The 11,723-nt window shown below is 41.8% G+C and overlaps 1 protein-coding gene across 1 annotated transcript; it reads left to right on the top strand.

Moving 5' to 3' along the window:
* The first annotated feature begins 678 nt into the window (after positions 1-678).
* LOC139597221 (glutathione S-transferase 3) lies at positions 679-10,618 on the top strand. Its single transcript, XM_071442283.1, has 7 exons — positions 679-817; positions 3,157-3,263; positions 5,059-5,110; positions 5,826-5,958; positions 7,991-8,132; positions 9,173-9,304; positions 9,850-10,618. The coding sequence occupies exons 2-7, from the start codon at positions 3,177-3,179 to the stop codon at positions 9,991-9,993; spliced, it is 690 nt and encodes a 229-aa protein (XP_071298384.1). The 5' UTR covers positions 679-817; positions 3,157-3,176; the 3' UTR covers positions 9,994-10,618.
* Positions 10,619-11,723: the final 1,105 nt, after the last annotated feature.

Below are 11,723 nucleotides of genomic sequence, written 5' to 3'. Positions count from 1 at the left end.
GTGAGTGAGGAATTGAAGAAGCGATACAGTGAAATAAAAGAATTTGCATACACACACCGTCACTCACGGAATGTGCGTATGAGCACAAAACAATGGCAGACTGCCCCATGCAGCGCCTCACTTGGATGTGTCTGCAGTCTTGGAAGCTTGACTACCCTACGTTCTCCTACAAATGGACCTTGAGCTTGTTTGGAGGTTCTAGCAGGGGAGCGCAGCTACCGTATACCCTTGACCGATGAACGGTACCGTCTCTATCGGGGAGGTCGTCCTCTTCGACCGAGCGCGCAGCTTCGGGAGGGACGCACATGGAGCGTTGAGGGAGGAAGGGGACACCCGCCTAGCCAGCCAGATCAGCCGAATCAACCCTGGCGATCAATGGGGTGACAGATGTCGCAGCCAGATCGCCCTCACATCCAGACAATAAGCGCTCCTCAGAATGTATTTATAGCTCAATACTGCCGGCTCCCTTTACCTCATGGCTTGGAAGACGGCTCAAAACCCAGTGACACAAGGCATGGAATCATCACTTTGTAGCAACAAAACCTAGAGAAACCAGTTCATAACCCAGTTTAAAAATTTTAGCGAAATTCTTTATGGTGAGATGTCTTTCCAGAAGGCTTTGCGAAACTTGCAAATTTACGGCTTCCCATTGGCGGCTGCTCCGCTCGTCGCCGTCCCGTGGCCTGGGCGGGGAGGGCGGCAGGCGGAGCCGGCTGCTGAGGCTGCAGCTGATCGCGGCTGCGGGCGGGGTCGGCCCGAGTGCTCTGCCTTGGGCGTCGTGTGCTCGTTCGGCATCACCGCTTAACCCTCCGTGTGTGTGAGTAATGTGGGCCCCTGGGATTTCCCTCTTCCCGTTCCCCCTCCAAGCGGTGCTTGGCTCAGGTGAGGCGGGCAGCCGGGAGTCTGTGGCGGGCTCAAGCCTGAGCCGTGGATCCGCTCCCGGTCCCGGGCTCCCCGTGTCACAGCGCAGACCGCTCGTCATCTCATGTCTGCCGAGGGCTTGTCCCCGGGAGGGGAGGGAGCCGATGGCCCCGGGGCTGCTGCCTGTCACACGCTGAGCAGGGGACGTGCCCCGGGCTGCTGTTGCGGGTGCAGAGTGGAAGCGCTGCTGGGCTGCCGAATGCAGGCAGGGAAGATCGGGCCCCAGAGCCCTGGACTGTGCGGAACGTGCCAAGCACAGCTGCTCCCCTGGCCCTCTTCACCGATGTCCTTCTGCTCCGTGTTCTCCTTGCGTGGGAGCGATCGTTTCTTGCACTGATATTCATGTTCCCTCATTGCCCCGTTCGCCCAGGTGGCCTTCATCAATCACAGCAAAGGAACAAATTTTTCACAAAGTCCATTTTCCTGTTGAGGTGTCAGGCTGAGGGGAATGGACAGCAACCTACCAGTAATTGTGGCTCCAGGCTGCAAATTGCTACTTTACTTCTTTCTGATAAAGGGCAGAGAAGGGAGAAGCTCTTTGCCCATCACTGAGTGCTCTTTCCATCAGATTTTAGTTCACAAGTTGGACTTTCTCTGCCAGTATGGTGTAGCAGGCTCAGTCCTAGGAACCTAGAATGCTACAGCTCATTTCAAAGTTTGTTGATCCCCTGGCATTTAAGAAGATATTATTTATAAAGTATTATAAAAGAAGCACCCACCATGCCTTTACCTTGAGGTGTGTTGGGCATCAGTGACTTGCTTATGTCCTGTGACCTGTTCACTGGCCTGCTAAGAGCACGTCTCCACAAGCGGCACTGAGGAAAAGCGATTCTTCTGTTTCTTTAGTTTTTTAAACTACAAGTTACAAATCACCTTTGCCTTTTTTTCTTCTTTCTCTGTGAATGTAACTGTATTACAAGTAGCTCCTGTTTAATTCTGTTCTTTTGTGTTGTTCACAGTGATACTTTTCTAATTCACTGCTATATTTATCAGTGATAGAGATAGTACTTGGCAGTGTTTTAGTTCCCTGTCACCTAAGAGCAATCAGAGGCTCCTGAGCAGGCAGGGTGGAATAGCCAGGCTCGTTTGAATTCCCATGGCCTGATGCACTCTCATATTTTGTGTCCTCTTTTCATGCCTGCTGGCTAACAAGCAGATCACTTTGTGCATGCTCAAGGTCTTTTTTCCCTCTGCTTATGAAGGAGCTCTTGGAACATTGGAAACTGGAGGTTATTGTTCACATGCCAAGAGCCTCTTTTCCAGAATTACTTGAACTGTGGATTGAAGTGACAATTCCTTACAGAGGGAAAACAGCTCTCAGTTGCAGCAAGGACTTGCTATAAGGGAGTTCTGCATGTGAAATGCCAGTGTGATTAAATTTGATTGCTCTTTTGTCTTATGGCTCTACAGCAGAATCCAGTTTCTGCTGAGGCCTAAACAGTAGTCTGTTCAAAAAACAACAATTAATAGCCTCATTTATGAAGTCATTAAAGAACTTTATGGACTTTTCAGATGATCCAATGCAAAGCAGCATTGGATCATCTGAAAAGTCCATAAAGTTTTGCATAGCAACAGGGTTTATTAATAGAAAGAAATGCAGCCTCTAGAAGGATAAGTAGTGCAACACTCTGAAACTCTGTATTTTAATCTGGATTATTACAGAAGAAACAAGCCATTCTTCTGAAGTTTCTACTGATCCTCATATTGTGATATTTTTGAAGTTTCTACTGATTGCTAGATCACCACAGCGAGAAAAAAAAGTGAGAGGCTTAAAAGTACATTCCCATGCTTCACCCAAACGAGTAGAATTAATGTTTAGATACTTTTGGCATTCCTTGATATAAGATCTGCCAGTTTTGGAAACTGGGTTTCCTACCTCTTCTCCTTGATCAAGACTTGGCTTTTAGTGGTGTCTGTGTAACTTCAGTGCTAAAACTTACATTTTCTAAACGTTTTAAGGTTTTTCTTCATGGTGATTTTTTTTTTTCTGTTATCTCCTACTTAGCAACTTGATACTTACTTTTCCTGAATTTCAGGGGGATGAAAAGTGTATGAAATAGTTTGACTTGACTGTGCAGCAAGAAAATCAAATCAGTTTAGACTGAAACTTTGCTAAAATATTTTATCAAAAATTAACTTAAATTTCTGTTGTGTGAGTGACCAGTGAACCATTATTCCAGCTGCCATCAGATTTCTGTATAATTATTAACTTTCTATCTCTTATAACTCTTTTAGATTACAGAAAGTTTGAAGTCATGTCCACAAAACCAAAACTTTACTACTTTGATGGAAGAGGCAAGATGGAATCGATTCGTTGGTTGCTGGCTGCAGCTGGGGTCGAGGTTTGTTTTAGAGTTTTTAACTCCTAGCTGCACATCGGTAAGCTCGTCTTTGAGGCAGATCACATGTCATTAGTCAAAAAAGAAAAGGCATCCCAAGATGCAATAGTAAATGAAGGTTGGCTATTCAGTGTAATTAAATACTTTTACTTCAGGCACACAAAAGCATGGCTTCAAGTTGCATGTTTTCTGAGCAGTGACACTGTAAGCAGTGGCACTTGCTTAACACAAGAATGTGCAGTCCTTAATTAAGCACTTGATTAATGAGCCAGAGCTGCTGAGCTGATAGATGTGTTGCTTGCATAACAAGTGTTACCTGTGCCTGGTAAAACAGCAATTTACTTTCTCTAGTCTTCCTGTTTTCAGTTGAATGCTCACACAGAGATTTTTGTTTTATTTTTCACTCCACTGGCTGCATCCTCCATAAGCTGTAACACAAAATATGTTGTGTCTAGCATCATTTAGATGAAACTTAGGAGGGTGAAGTGAGCAAATTGACTCATATGTGTAGGGAAATCAGAAATCTTTAAATACTTGGGTAAAACAGCTAAAACAGCCTTTACTTTTTTTCTGATGGTATATGATTTACTTATTAATTTGCTGGCCATCTTGGTGGTAAACTGGTAATACAGTTTGAGGACATAAAGGACTAGTATTTGCTCTGAGTGCCCTCTTTTACACAATAAGCTGTTACAGTACATACAGTTACTTGTGAACTGAGCCAAGGAATACAAGTTTTTTAAAAAGACCACCAGTGTTTTTTTGAAGGCCTTGCAGAAGACAGAACTGTCTGCTTCCATCCATCATTTGTTCCTATGTTTTAAGTCCCTCTCTCTTCTTTTTTGAGTTTAAAAAAAAGCTGTTGATAAGTACCAATTACTACATTTTTTCCCATGGAATATTATTTTCTCAGCTTCTCCTCAGCAGAAACCTGGGTCCTGAATTTTAGACTGTGATCATCCTTGCTGTGGTTGAACATTGGCAGTGTGTTAATGTGCCTGATCTTCTGGGGTTTCTCTAGTATAGCAAATCCTTAATTACTGAGTGGCACAGATGTTATGAGAAGCTGACTGAGCAAGGCATTTAGGGATTGGTAACATCAACCATTTTCTAGTCTCCATGTTGTGCACTGATCACAGACATGCACGGCACATGCAAACACATACATGTAGATGTCTAACTTTGGGGTCTTAATCTTGAACTCAGTTTCTCCATAAATAACACTGATTGGACCAGCCATCCTCAGCTGTACTGAGTGCAACTACATCCATCTGATCACCAGCAATTCTGTATCTTTTTGTTTCTCATCTTGTGAATATTTAATCTCAGGAGTCTGAAACATGCATCTATATCAAACTTCCTGCAGGGCTTGCTACTTGTACACTATTTTGTAAAAGCTTTGTTTTAACTTCCAAAGAATTCGTTCCTGTCTAGCTCCCAAATAAAAATATTGCACAGCAGATTTTTTCCACATTCCAGAAAGCATATTAAGGACAGCTTAGACTGTATTGTTGATTGTTACACATTATATTGCCTGTTTAATACCAAACAAACCATCCTTACTCCAGTTCTTATTGCCTGTTCTTCTGCTAGGGTTGCCCTTAGCACCATTTATCGAGTGTGACAGTCCAGGAGATACTGCCAGCACTTCTGTCCTTGGTGTGTTCTCCCTTTCCCATCTGAAATGAAAAGAGCCATGATGTATATTCTTTTCCTTTTATGGTGCTTTAAAAGTTTATCTCTTCTAGAAATGTGAAAAGATTGTTATTTCCTCTTCTTCCTCACTCTCTTTTGTCAGTTTGAAGAAGAGTTTTTGGAAACCCGAGACCAGTATGAGAAACTCCTACAAGGTGAGTCCATGTGGAACCTCAAGAAACCTGAAATCAGACTTAGAGAAGATGTGTGAAGTCTTTGAAGACTTTCCACACAGAAGAGTAAAGCTGAGAGCTGTGAGCAGCTGCTGAGGCTGTTTTTTTCCACATGTGGACAGATGAAATTGCAAACTGAGTATCTTTCCAACCTGCAGGGTTTGCCCAGCCTCTGGATTCTTCTGTTCTCCATTTGTCTACACATCCCACCTGGTCCCACAAACTTAACCGTGGGCTTCAGTAACCAGAAAATATGTATCTCAAAATTTCATGTTATATCCTGATATAGCCTAAAGATTGGTCATAAGAGGATCTAACATTTGCTTCAAATAGTGTTTGAATAATGGAACAGAGGGTTTTTTACATTGTTTGGAACTAGACACTTTTTACTCAGTTGAGATGTTTAGTGTGATTGTCTCCACTGCATTTCAATTTCATTTCAAAAGCTGCTGTACATAGTCCTGACTGAAACTTCAGTGAAATTTTTTTAAAGGAAGGATGGTAACCCGCAATAATTGTGCTTTTCAGTTGAATTTGTCTGCACCACTGGAATTTATTTTTTGCATGGAAGAACTCTAGTTTAGTACAATGGCTACCCACAGCAAGCTTACCATAAAAGCAATGTTCCTCTGAAGACAGCAAGAAATCTGACATGGAGTTATTACATCAGCTGAATAATGTGTGTCTGTCCTTTCAGGTGGATCCCTGCTGTTTCAGCAGGTGCCCATGGTGGAGATTGATGGGATGAAGATGGTGCAGACCAGAGCCATCCTCAGCTACATTGCAGCAAAGTACAACCTCTATGGGAAGGACCTGAAGGAAAGAGCCTTGTATGTAACAGTATTACTGTTCTTGAATTTAGTATAGTAGTTCAGATGCATCTAGAATTAATTGCATAGTTGCACACACACGTGTGGGCCTCAGCAATACACAACTTGCAGTGAGCCTGAGAAGCCACAGTTAGATGCAAGCCAACTGATTTGTCCTAACTCAGTTGCTTTTCACATACAAATATTTGAGTCATGGCTTTATTGTGCCTTACTGAAAGATTAATACAGCCTGACAGGTATTTGAGAGGTGACTGGCATGTAGATGCTGAACTACTTCTGTAACCAGAAAACTCTGGAAAGAAACGGTTAGTTTCTAACTTTGGGCTACACAATAAGAGTGGTCATTGATATTATCTGTGGTTGCATGATGTCCCACTGCACTGCAAAAACTGCGTGGTTTAGATCTTTGGAAGCTAGGGAAAGAACAGCTAGAAGCTGTTGAAAAACTATTGGTTTCATGTGAAATAACATCTGTGTGAAATTATGTTGTTCTTCTATTATTTCTAGAGTCCCATATTGTTGTTAGATTTCCAAAATCCATACCTCTTGGGTGTATTCTCATGGCTGCAGATCTTCACTGCATGGACTCCTTCTTCTGCACACTGTTCTCTCTTGGGTCAGGGCTCCTCCAAGGCTCTCCCCAACCGGCTCACCCGCCCTCTTTTATCCCGGTCATCTTCATCAGTTACAGCTGCAGCCCAATTAAGGACATCACAGCTGCAGCCCATCAAGGGCAACCGGGACCTCTGGGGCAAAGCCTCTATACACATATTTAAATACAATACATATCCTCTACTATATTTCCCCCTTTGCTTTTACTTAAGTTACCAGTTATACAGATGTTTAAATACAATACATTTACTCATGACTCACAGGTCATGTACAACACCCATATTCTCCCATGACTCACAGGCCATGTACAACCCACATAGCTCCTTGCTTAAAGGCCATACTCTTTCACAGCTCCCTGACCCAAAGGCTATGTTCCGTTGCTGCTCTTGGCCGCCACAGCTCTCGGCTGTCTTATGCTCTGCTAACTATCACATCAGGTTCATCACCTGTTGTTCTTCTATTATTTCTAGAGGCCCATATTGTTATTAGATTTCCAAAGTCCATACCTCTTGGGTGTATTCTCATAGCTGCAGATCTTTGCTGCATGGACTCCTTCTTCTGCACGCTGTTCTCTCTTGGGTTAGGGCTCCTCCAAGGCTCTTCCTGACTGGCTTACCCGCCCTCTTTTATCCCGGTCATCTTCATCGGTTACAGCTGCAGCCCAATTAAGGACATCGCAGCTGCAGCCCATCGAGGGCAACTGGGACCTCTGGGGCAAAGCCTCTATCAGATATTTAAATACAATACATATCTTCTACTATAAAATTACATCTTGATGTTGTGTCTGTGAAGAAAAAAGAAGTATGATGGGGCTGTCTCAGTATGTAGCATTTTAAAGGTCCATCTACAGTACAAAACCTGCTCTCATAGCTCTGGGAAAGGGACAATCCAAAGAACTGCTATACTGATAATTTAGCTGGATGAAGAACCTGGTATGCTACAGACTTCCAACCCCATTATTTATCTATTTGTCACTACTTGGACTTTGGATGAAATTCTGAAGATGGGATACTTTCAGACAATTAAGTCAGTTGGGAATGACTCCTTGTGGTGCTGTGTGTTTCTTTGGTGATTGTGAAGTGATCTGTAACACCAAAGGTACACACTTAATCTCTGTGCAATCCTGTTTAAACCTGCACAATGAAGCAAGTAAAGAGCCAAAATCACTACAAATACAAATAAGACTCCCACTGTGACATATTTTTTTAATTGCAGAAATCATTTCCATGAGGGGGTGTGTTGGAGATTGCTTAAAAAAGCATTTCTCAGATCACACTGCAGCCTGGAAAGGAGTGTGGGGGGGAAGGCACCACGACAGGGGGATGGGAAATGCAGTGTTTACTATCCTAAAACAAATATAAGGTGATTTGGCTTGTGAAGGTGCCTTCTATTTAAGGTTTTTGTTTGCTTTGGTTTCAAGGATTGATATGTATGTTGGAGGAACTGATGACCTTATGGGCTTCATTTTGATGTTCCCTTTCTTATCAGCAGAGGATAAAGAGAAACAACGTGCTTTAATAATTCAAAAGGCGACAAGCAGGTATTTCCCAGTGTATGAACAGGTATGGAGGAGGATCATTTCCTTCCCTGATTCTGGAGGGATGACAATGGGAACACTGGGTGTTTCACCACAACCAGAAGCAGAAGTGTCAGTGCAGTACTTTACACCAGAACATCCATACTGTCTGTTGGCTGGAGGGGGATCAGAGCAGTATCAGATACATTGGAGTGGGTCAACCCAAGAGACTTTCAATGTATTTTCTTCCCCATGTCCAGGTGAGGAAGGGAGTGATACAGCAGCTTTGATGGACTTCTGGTACCCAGCCAGGGTCAACCCCACCACAGTAATTTGCATTGCAAAAGCAGTGCTAATTGTCTTCTTTGTTTAACATTTCAAATACATCTCAGTTGGGTTTTTGTAAACACAGTAATACACAGCTATCACTGCTGGCTTCTGGCCATACTGTAATCTTGGTGTTTCCCTAACTGATCATTTGAGAGATAGGACCCAAGAGGTACTCTCAATGGAAATTAATATGCATGGACAGGATGATCTAGCAGGAATAGTTCCTCTCTATTTTAAAGACTAAAGAGAAAACAGTTTTTCACTTTGCAAGGTCTCCTATAGGTGGTTGCCAGGGTGCATTCTGCCCTATAGTCCACTTGTTGCATCTTAGCCCTATTGCTTTAGGCCAATCTCTTTTATACTATATATCTCTTTTATACTTTTATAGGCCTCTCTTTTATACTCTCTATTTTCCCATTGAAGCTGTAAAAATATATAGAAAAATTCCAGATAAATTAGACTTGAAAGATGTGAATACCAAGAAGGTGTCTAACCCTATAGTCTAGTACACAAGGTTACCTAGAGTTGTAGGAAGAAAGGATTGGTAAGAAAAACTCTGAGATTTGGTATTCTGGATTTCTGCTGTAAAATGATCAGTGACTGCTGGTGTATCCCCTGTTCCCCCTTTTAGCTGCATGAGAGAGAAGGATGAAAAGGAAACAGTAGTGTGTCAAAGAAGGTGTGCCTATGAATTCTGAAAACATGAACCTCAGCTGGCTGTCCACACCTGAGTGTTTTCATCTATGACATTTCTAGGTTTTGAAAGACCATGGGCAGGACTTCCTTGTTGGCAACAATTTTAGCTGGGCAGATGTTCATCTTCTTGAAGCCATTTTAATGGTAGAAGAGAAGAAGTCAGATGTGCTCTCAGGCTTTCCTCAGTTACAGGTACCTTGCTTTAAAAAGATGTCCATATGGCTATAAATGTGATAAATTTTATTTCAAAGTCTGTTCCGTGTAAATAATTCCACAAACATTTGTTACTTTTTCATTGTAGTCTTGCTTTTCCTGCTTTAGGAAGAGCCTTGTAAGATGTTTCATCTAGAGAAACTGTTATATTTTGGAGTAAGCCCTGTACACAGCTGAAGAAATGCATCCTCCCTTTTTTTGACACTCACCAGTTCTGTGATACTGCTAAGTGGAAGATATTTTCTGGATCACAAGAACGATCTTAGTAATGAACATCTTAGAAACCACAGATAACTTAACACTTCATCCCATGTCAATACAACATAGATGGCTCATTTGTTACTGTGGAAAATAAAAGGGTTGAAGAGAGTGGGAGTAAAATTCATCCACACTTGAAACCATATTTCCTGTCTTGTCTCCACATACAGCTTGTTAAAGGATGTTACACAAATCAGTAAAGTAGGGTTTTTTCTTGTATTACTTTCTGTTCTTTAAATACCCTGTACTTACTGTTTGCCTTTTAGGCATTTAAAGCAAGGATAAGCAGCATCCCTGCAATCAAGAAATTTCTGGAGCCAGGAAGCCAGAGGAAACCTGTTCCTGATGATAAATATGTGGAGACTGTCAGGAGAGTTCTCCGCATGTATTATGATGTAAAAGCAAATTAGTTTGCCTGGCTGCAGGCTGTAAGAGAGCTGCCTGATTGCACATGTCCAATTACACTGTGAAGGAAGGCAAAGGGGTGTTCCAGAAGTGTTTCAGTGGGAAAGAGGTTATGCCCTGACACAAAATACAGCAGGCAGGTGTCTTTTATAACACTTCAGTACTAGCCTATTTTCTCCTTCATTCATCTCGAGATTTTTTCTGGTAATTTTAAGCAAGTGAAATGGCAGCAAGCACACTGTCTTCCTAAAGACTTTGTGGAACAGCAGAAAAGAGAAATGTGAGTTGCTGACTGATAGCTTCAGTATGTCGTGCTATTTCTGAGGACTTTTTTCTAGATCCAGATCAGATTTTTATATGATAATTGCTTCCAATGTAGGCCTTTATTCCTCTTCAATATCACTGTTGGCAAATGAAACAAGTGGTTTTGAAAAAAAGTGGGAGTGAGTTCTTTCTCCTGCAAGTTCTACTGGACATCAGTGACTTGTCTAAATGTCAACACTGTGCCTTTATGATTAAGCTGCACTTTTATTACTGAATTAGGAAATAAACTGACTGCCAAATGATGCTTTTGTTTAACTGCTGTATCTAGAGGACCTGTACTAATCAAATAAACTTTTTATATAGTCACATTGTCCTGTTGTTTTGTGAATGAAAGCTGGGGCTTGCAAACATAATTTTTACTTTTCTTGGAGGATAAATTCTTTTTATTTCATATGAGGAGGGCTGTTGCTAATTCACATGCCTCATGGAAAGGTATACTTTGTTTGTGTTTATAAACAAGAGAATGGAGATGTGAAGGGGAGGTAGTAAACCATCGCACAAACCTGATATGGCTCCTGTCTAGTACCAACCAAACTCAAAATGTTTCTTTTCCTCTTTTATTAAAATTCTATGTTTTCCACAGACAGCTAGACAAAGGAATTTAAAATTGTTTTAATCACTTCAAAAAATGGCACTTAGTTTATGAAAAGCTGCTCTGCAGGATGTTACCTTGGTGTTTAATATTTTTTATTTATAGTTCTACATTAATGACATAGCTTACAAGAAAAGACTTGTGCTCAATCTCTGATGGCACTGGTTTATTCCAGTGTTAGCTGTGGGTTGAGAAATGAGGATGCTGCTTGACACTGGGATGTAGTAAGTACACTCATCTGATATTTGATGAAGAAGTTCCCCACTTGTGAGCTCATCAGACTCCCCAGCTTGAGCAACGTTGAAGTTTTCAGTGCTACAAACACTTTCCCCTCATTGCCAGGTATACAAAGTTTGTATTGACCTACAGTAATTTATCAGCTAATGTAGTGTCAGTTGCAATTACAGTTCAGTCCTTGGTTTAATCTCAGATTAGTTCATTAGAAAAGTTTGGAAAACACTGTGGTTGTTGATCATAATTCCTTTACTAAGTGAACTTTTTCTCCACAAAATGAGGCAAGTTTTTGTGTAATGCTGTTCAAGAGTTCCACAAGCAAAGATGTAGCAGATGTAGGAGGCACCTCTGCCAGTACCTGTTGGTGATAAGCCTAACAGCTGATGATTATTCCTATTAGTATATACAGTGGTACAGCAGCAATGAATGTGAGCAGAAGAACAGCTGGCACTGAAGCCTTGTCATCAACACTGCATGTGTTTGGGACAGGGTTAACTTCAGCAGAGCTCAAGAGTGGTTTTGTGGACTGAATGACACTTAAACAGCATTTGGTGCACTCTTGAAGCACATTTTTCAGTTTAACTT

The sequence above is a fragment of the Agelaius tricolor genome, unplaced genomic scaffold (genome assembly GCF_023055355.1).
Source record: "Agelaius tricolor isolate 1412-34295 unplaced genomic scaffold, bAgeTri1.0.p SCAF_1, whole genome shotgun sequence".
Classification (NCBI taxonomy): domain Eukaryota; kingdom Metazoa; phylum Chordata; class Aves; order Passeriformes; family Icteridae; genus Agelaius; species Agelaius tricolor.
The sequence above is the reverse complement of the archived record's forward strand: the minus strand, read 5'-3'. Positions and strand labels throughout refer to the sequence as shown.